The 7,980-nt window shown below is 39.8% G+C and overlaps 1 protein-coding gene across 2 annotated transcripts in view; it reads left to right on the top strand.

Annotated features, from left to right (window-relative positions):
- Positions 1-662: 662 nt before the first annotated feature.
- Positions 663-7,980, top strand: part of mtfmt (mitochondrial methionyl-tRNA formyltransferase) — a 43,186-nt gene continuing 35,868 nt past the window's right edge. For both annotated transcript variants that reach the window (XM_075461731.1, XM_075461819.1), the window contains exon 1: positions 663-982. In XM_075461731.1, coding sequence (XP_075317846.1) covers positions 783-982 — 200 coding nt within the window. In that variant the 5' untranslated portion in view covers positions 663-782. The remainder of the gene's footprint in view (positions 983-7,980) is intronic.

Below are 7,980 nucleotides of genomic sequence, written 5' to 3'. Positions count from 1 at the left end.
TCAACCGCTCCACTCTGCACGCTTTTCGGACTTCACGAAGGCCTACGATCTTTTTTTTTTGGTCCCGCCCACTTCAAATCAAACAGTGATTGGTCAATTTTCCCATCACTCTCCAAACCAAAACACATAGCTTGGCCTTCCCCGAGATGCGTGAAGTCCTAACCAATTAATGAGCCGGTTAATCTTGCTTCGATAGAGATGGACGATTCTGATTGGATAGTATATTTCAGGACAGTAACCCTTTCATTGCCGATGTGAATTTGACAGTAAACTTAACTTTGGAACATAGATTAGCGAGAATGTAGTAATAAATGTATTGTATTAAATTAAATGAGAGTGATTGAGATTTTTTTATGTATACATATATTATTATTTAATACTAATATGTTTTTGTTCTGAATTTTTTAAGGCCTTCTCTGAAGGCGTAGAAGCCCCTGAGGGTTCCCCTCTGGTAGGGACTATGTAAAATTGTAGGCATATGTAGATATAAGGGTGTATATGTGGATATGGGTGTATATATGAGTGTATGGGTGTATATATATAAGTATATATAAATATAGGTATATATAATTGTCATGTGATCCACACTCCTTACCAGTTGGTGGCGGTAATGCTTCTATAAGTTGTTTGCCAACCGCCAATAAAAAAAAACGAAACAGAGAGAGAGAGAGAAAACATGGCGGCGCCCACTGTCGGCACCACAGATAGGACAGTCTTGAAAACTTTCCTGATTAACGCTTTAGACGCATAGTGGTTGGAATCAATCTAGAGTCGGTTTTAGTATGTGGACGAACGGTAGGACAGCGGGAGCATTTCTGAAAAGCCTCAATAATTTCCAACACTGTTGTATGAGGACAGAGTGGAGAGGGAGCATCCATGGCTGTAAACTTATGTCATCATCACCTACACCACCGTGGAGGCTCCTGTTTTTTGGCACGGATCAGTTCGCTGTTGAATCTCTTAAACTCCTCACAACCAGCAGGTACACACCCAGAACTCCTGTTGCACTGATGCAAGTTATATCGCACTGCATTATATATTTCCTCAGGTAGATGGATTCATAGGCACCTGCTCATGCTTTAAGATGGAGAAGGTAACTTGAGATAATCCAAAAGTAGTGGATGCTTTAGAACAGATGAGTTAGATTGAAGGTGTTAAGAAAAGACAATACACCAGTAGAAGTACATAATCTATTTCTAAATTGAAAGGATACTTAGAAAAACATGTTTTTGCAGGCTGCAGGTTACTGAACAACATTTAAGTTTAAATGAGGACAACGCATTCATATTTATCATATAACTTTGCTGCATACCACCCAATGATTCAGTATATTTAAGCTGGTTAAAACTAAGTGGTGTTATTTTATCTTTTGTTTTACTGGATGACATGAATCATAACAGCTTTCAAGATCCAACTTGATCCATTTTCTGCACACAGAATTCACTTCTCTTGTCAACTCCTCTAAGAGCACACAGAACAGGATTTGCATGCACAGCTCAGAACTGCAAGACTTTAAAGGCCTTTTGTATGGAGGTGTGTGACTATCTTAACCTGACTCACGTCATCTGGCTGCGTTCACCAACTACACGCGGGGGCGTTCCCTTTCCTCACACAGCCATCTGAGGAGCCTGGGAGTCATATGTGTTTCGTCCGATTAGAAAATAATCAGAGCCAATCATTAATCGCTGGGTGGGACTTTGGATGAATGCCTTTAATCCTGAGATTTTCTTTGCACATACGACAATAATCGTTCACTGATCGCTCCTCGCTGCGTTTCATACTATCTGCCGCCATGGTGTTTGTTATGAAAGGCTAGCTGTTTTTTTTTTTATTGGAAGTTTTCATGAATAACAAAGCATATTGACAGTCAAAAAATAAAATAAATGATATAACATGAAATAAAATAAAATAAATGATAGCAAGAGAGAGAGAAAGGAGGGCCTACATTACATTAAATCAAATCAAAGCTACACATTATTTCAATTAGCCTGTTGCTCTTTTTACTCTTCATACACTTTAAGGATTTACTGTATAAAGACCACTCATTTTTAAATGCGCTGAACACAGGACTTGTCTTTATACATTTACATTTGTGTAAGAGATATTTTCCTAAACAGATGACGACGTTGATCAAGAGTTCTATGTTTTTATCTTTGCGTAAGCACCCATATTTAATTACATTCAAGTCAAAGAGAGGAACGGCTGGAATGTATTCACATAGCCAGTCGTACACATCATTCCAAAAAGTGTTACTGTACATGCACAGGAAAAATAAGTGATCAGTGGTTTCTACAACTTCACAACAAAATATGCAATTGTCAATGTCAATATTAAACCTGTGGTTGAGAAGCTCCCTTGAGGGGTATATGTCATTAAATATTTTGAAATGTAGTTCTTTTGCCTTGGGAGGGATTGGTAGATTTAAAGAGAGTGTACGCAGCTTTTTAAGAGTATGTGAGTCAATATTTTGGAGATTGTTTTTACATTGAAAAGGAAATAAGTAAGATGTGAATAGTCCACGTATAACTTTGTTAGAAATAATTTTACTTATAAGGTCAACTTCACCAATTCTTAAAATACTAGGAAGGTCTGGAGTAGAAACAAAAGGTGTTGAGTTTTGGACCATTGACAGAAAAGCAGGAGGGAGACATTTCATGATCTTGTTGTATTGTTGTCGGTTGCATTGAAAGTTGTGTTTTAAACAGAAATTTTCAAAAGGGAAGATATTTCCGTGTTCATCTAGCAGGTGTGTTGTTGACCAGATGCCCCTCTCCAACCATTCGCCAAAGAATATGGATTTGTTTCTGTGAAGGATATATCTACAATTCCAAATGGGTGTGTTGTGTGGTGTAAAGTTGTGTTTGTACAGAAGATTCCAGTACAGGAGGACTTGAGAATGAAAAGAGGATAGTTTCACAGGCAACTTATTTGGGATGAAATCACAACGCAAGAGAAAATGAATACCACCAAGTTTTCTAAAGATTTCTCTAGGGACACAAAACCAAAAACTGTTGTTATTAACAAGGAATGATTTTAGCCATTTGATTTTTTAAGGAGCCATTGATGCAATCAAAATCAATAGCTTGTAACCCACCATCTTCATAATTTTTCACCATGGATGACTTTCTTAAATAGTGGACTTTCCTTCTCCACATGTAGTCAAAGTTTAATTTATTTATGGCTTTAATCATTTTATTTGGAAAGGACAGAGAGCTAGCAGGATAAATACATCTGGAAATACTTTCAAAGTGGTGTCATCGGCTAGCTGACTTATTTGAAGTTTAGTATTGAAAACAGTCATGTGCTGAATTTCTGAATTTTTAATTAAAATAGAAAGCATTTCAGCAGCAATTAGGAATAAATAAGGTGAGATGGGGCACCCTTGTTTTATGCCTCTTTTGATGTTAAAACGAGGGGAAGTACCGTTTGAAAGAGAGACAGAACTGTTGGTGTCATGGTATGCATTTGATTATGTTCCTAAAAAATGTTCCAAACCCACAGCGCTTTAGAGCCTGAAAAATAAATGAATGTTCAAGAGTGTCAAATGCTTTATAAAAGTCAAGGAAGAGAATAAAACCGTCATCCTGTATATAGTCATTATATTCTATTAAGTCTAATATCAAACGTACATTATTATGTATAGATCTGCCTCTCATAAACCCAGATTGTGTTTCGCTTATTACTTGAGGAAGACCGTTTTTTAGTCTATTTGAGAAGATGTGTGTTAGTAGTTTATAGTCATTGTTAAGGAGAGTAATTGGTCGCCAATTTTCAAGACTTTTTTCATCTTTACCAGGTTTGGGAATAAGTACTATTACACCTTGTTTCATGGTGTGTGGCAGTGACAAGTTAGTTATAATTTCGTTCAAAGTATGGAATAAAACATCCTTAATATCCTCCCAGAAATGTTTGTAAAAATTGGCTGTGAGGCCGTCCTGACCAGGTGAACGATCTGGTATTAAACATTGCATAGCTTTATCTAACTCCTCATGTGAAAGAGGTGCATCACAAGTTAGTTTGAAATCTTCAGAGATATGTGGGATGTGTTCTTTAATTTTGTCAAAAAAGATGTCAGCTGCCTCTGGTGAGAAGTTGCTTGAGTATAATGAGTTGTAAAAAGTGAAAACCTCGTTTGCTATAGTTTTGGGGTCAGAACATTCAGTGCCATTTATTAGTAAAGTTTCTAAGTTATTTTTCTCCTGTCGCACCTTTTCTAGTCTACAAAAATAAGCAGAATTTCTCTCACCTTCCTCTATCCATTTGGCTCTTGACCTAATATAAGCGCCTTTGGCTTTTTTGGTATAGACGTTGTCTAGTTTAGTTTGTAAGTTAAGTAGTTTCCTTTTGTCTGAATCAGACTTAGTGGGCTTGTTGCAGCATATATAAATTTCCCTTAATAATTCATTTTCCTCAAGTTGAGCAGATTGCTTTAATAGTTTGCTAAAGGATATAGAAAAGTTTCTGATTTTGTATTTAATATATTCCCATTTTGAAGTGAAGGATGACAGACTTTCATCCTCAGAGATGGCTCTGATAATGCTCTTTATCCCTATGCAGAAAACATCAGAATTCAAAAGATTGGCATTGAATTTCCAGTAACCTCTATTGCGTTTAACAGAATTGGAAGGTTTAAGTAGTAAACTTAAGAGACAGTGGTCTGATAAAGGAGCAGCGGAAATTGAACAGTCGCTGATAAGTTCTTTGAAACAGTCAGAGATGAGCCAGAAGTCAATTCTGGACCTACTTGAGCCATCTGGCTTAAACCAAGAGAATTCTTTTTGATCTTGATGTAAGGAACGCCAAGGATCTATCAAATTGTGAAGGTTACAGAAATTACACAGATGAGGATTATAGTGATGGTTAACAAACTTACTGGGGCAGCGGTCTAACCATTCATCATGAACCATATTAAAGTCACCCCCCAGTATAATGTTGTCTGTAGGGTAAATAAGTTTCATTTCTGTGATGATATTGCTGATTTCAGAGAGTAATTCCTTGTTTTGGCTTAAGTTGTTGTGACCATAGATGTTTCCCAGAATAATAAAGGAGTGTTCAATTGAAAAAACACAAAGAATCCAATGTCCATCAGAGTCTTTTCTGGTGGTGAGAATTTTCCCAGGGAAGTTGTGCAGAAGAATAGCAGTACCAGCAGAGCGATTGGTACCGTGTCCAAAAATGATTTTGTCGCCCCATTGGTTAGACCAAAACTTTTCATCAGTTTCTATGGAGTGAGTCTCTTGCAGTAAAACAACGTTTGGCTTCTTATGTTTGCAAAAAAGAAAGACAGCTTTTCTTTTGCTACTGTCTCTTAGGCCCCTTGCATTAAAAGAAATTAAATTTAAAATCTTCTTTGAAAGAAAACATTAGACAGTAACAATAAGGTAGAAAAATAAACCTCTGAACTTGGAAGTAAACATCAGGGAGTCACAGGAATAAACTTTTCCTGTAGGTAACTTGGCAAAAACGATTCCCCTTTAAGTGATTGATTCAAAACATGTCCCTCGATACTTTACCAAATTAGGTGGCCTCAATGGCAACCCCGTCGATGTAGCCAACGTCTTTGTAATAACCTTGCTGACCAGCCTCTCTTGCCGCCTTGATCTGTGGCCACACAGCCTCTCTCACCTTCTTGTCCTCCGGGAGAAGGTGTTCGGCGAATTTGATGTTGAGCTTCGAGCACACCTCCGAGCCCTTTGAGAGGCGCCACAGCTCATCTCGGAAGTGTCGCATGGTGAACTGTATGATGATCTGCCGGTGTTTGCCCTTTTCCTTTTGGCCCAAGCGATGCACGGAGTCGATGGCAAAGTTGATCTTTTCTGACCAGTGTGGGGCGATCTGTGCGATGACATGGGAAACCCATTCCTGTGTGTTTTCGCTATCCTTTTCCTTGAGCCCGTGGAGCTTCAGGTTCCATCGTCGTTTGTAACGCGCCAATTCCACCACCTTGTCTCGGAGGTCAGCGTTTTCTTTTTCCAAATTAGCAACTTTTTTTTTAACAGCAGCATTTTCCGATTTGCACATTTCGATTTTGTTGGCATTGAATTCGACACTTTTGGTTACCTCGGCTATGGTTGTGGTGTTTTCTTTTACTTGCAACTTCATGTCATGTAGCATAGCTGAGAGGTTGTTTATAGCTGCTAGAATGGTGGCATTGGTTACCTCCGTTTCATTCGAGGTGGACTCACGCAGTTTCATTTTCTTCGCGTCAGTTTGGGTTTTTGTGGGCGTCTCGTTACCCGACTCCCACCCTCTGGTATTCGCATACCATCTGGGACGAGTCCACAACCGACATGATTTCAAATGGGGCTATTTTTTCTAAAACTCGTGCATGTGATTGGATGAAGAATCTGTCCGTCATCTTGACTGACACGCCACTGCAGCCACTCCCAATGACTCAACCCATGACGTAGCTCAGAGCTTACCTGACTCCCGCCCTCTGGAGCATGAATGGGCGGCCATAACGCGGCCATAACGCCGCCCATTCATCCAAAGTCCCACCCAGCGATTAATGATTGGCTCTGATTATTTTCTAATCGGACGAAACACATATGACTCCCAGGCTCCTCAGATGGTTGTGTGAGGAAAGGGAACGCCCCCGCGTGTAGTTGGTGAACGCAGCCAGATGACGTGAGTCAGGTTAGGCGTCTCGGGCAAAGGACGGGAATTCTTTGTAGTCTCCATGTCTTCCACAGGTGCCACGTTGTCGCAGTAATCATGCAGGGCCAGAGCAGCAGCAGCAGTTGATTTGGTCTTCTCAGAATCTTTGTCCATGGCCAGCTTTACAGTAGAATAAAAATATAAACTCGGACAATCCTTTAACAGGGCGAATGTTAAATTTACATATCAAGAGGGACTTGATTTCCAAAAGTTTGGGGAATGAACCGCGAAGAGCACTAGGTGGAGCGTGCACTCAGTTCGCCATCTTGCCGGAACCCCTGAAAGGCTAGCTGGTTGCATAGTGGTCCTGGTGTCGCTCTGAGCTACGTCACGGGTTGAGTCATTGGGAGTGGCTGAAGTGGCGTGTCAGTCAGATGACGGACAGATTCTTCATCCAATCACATGCACGAGTTTTAGAAAAAATAGCCCCATTTGAAATCATGTCGGTTGTGGGCTCGTCCCAGATGGTATGCGAATACCAGAGGGCGGGAGTCAGGTAATGACTATCTGTCATCAAGGGTGATTTTCTTTTTTCAGTTTAAAAGGAAAATTCCTCATTTTCATTCTCATACTCTTTGTCTTCCCAAAACTCTGCCTGTATCCTTAAAACATCCTTTCTTGTTTACCGATATGTTCTACTTAGATTTAAACTAACAGCTTTTTTAGATGAAATGCTTCTTCCTCTCCAGCTTGAGCTCTTCTTCAGGACTGATTAGACCTGGTGTTAACATATTTTCTGTGTGATCAGACCACAAGTGGACTGCACTAAGTACAGGCACAAACACATTCAAGACAGACTGAGGTCTGCATTCAGATCTGATTAGAGGGGGGGCATTCAGAAGTGGTCCAGGCTAATGACCAGTGGCGGCTCCTGACAAATTTCTCGGGGGGGCGCAATAGTAGCGATGATGACTGAAGTGACCCGTTCAATGGTTAAATTAATAAGTTGCAAGTCAGTTGTCACAATTCTTTTTTTTTTTTTCTGGTCAACTCACATTACCAACGCCGCATTTAAAGCAACTTTTCGCAACGAAATTTGATATGGATTACCAGTGGCACACCAGTAACCACTCCGGTGAGTTGATGATTTGAAAACGGACGTTTATTGTGCTTTTACGGACCTTTATGGACATGCGCATGACTTGCCGTTCTGAAGCAGGTTGAGATGAATCAAAATTAGGCAAATACCAGAGACAGCAGTAAACATCAAAAAAGCGGTGAGGGGGGGTTCTAAAACATTGCAGACGACTCAGAAAAGAGGCTTAATGTTGAAAATACCGCAGTTCCCCTTTAAGCACTAGATGGCAAAATAAAGATTTTCCA

This window comes from Odontesthes bonariensis, chromosome 1, assembly GCF_027942865.1.
Source record: "Odontesthes bonariensis isolate fOdoBon6 chromosome 1, fOdoBon6.hap1, whole genome shotgun sequence".
NCBI lineage: Eukaryota > Metazoa > Chordata > Actinopteri > Atheriniformes > Atherinopsidae > Odontesthes > Odontesthes bonariensis.
The sequence above is the reverse complement of the archived record's forward strand: the minus strand, read 5'-3'. Positions and strand labels throughout refer to the sequence as shown.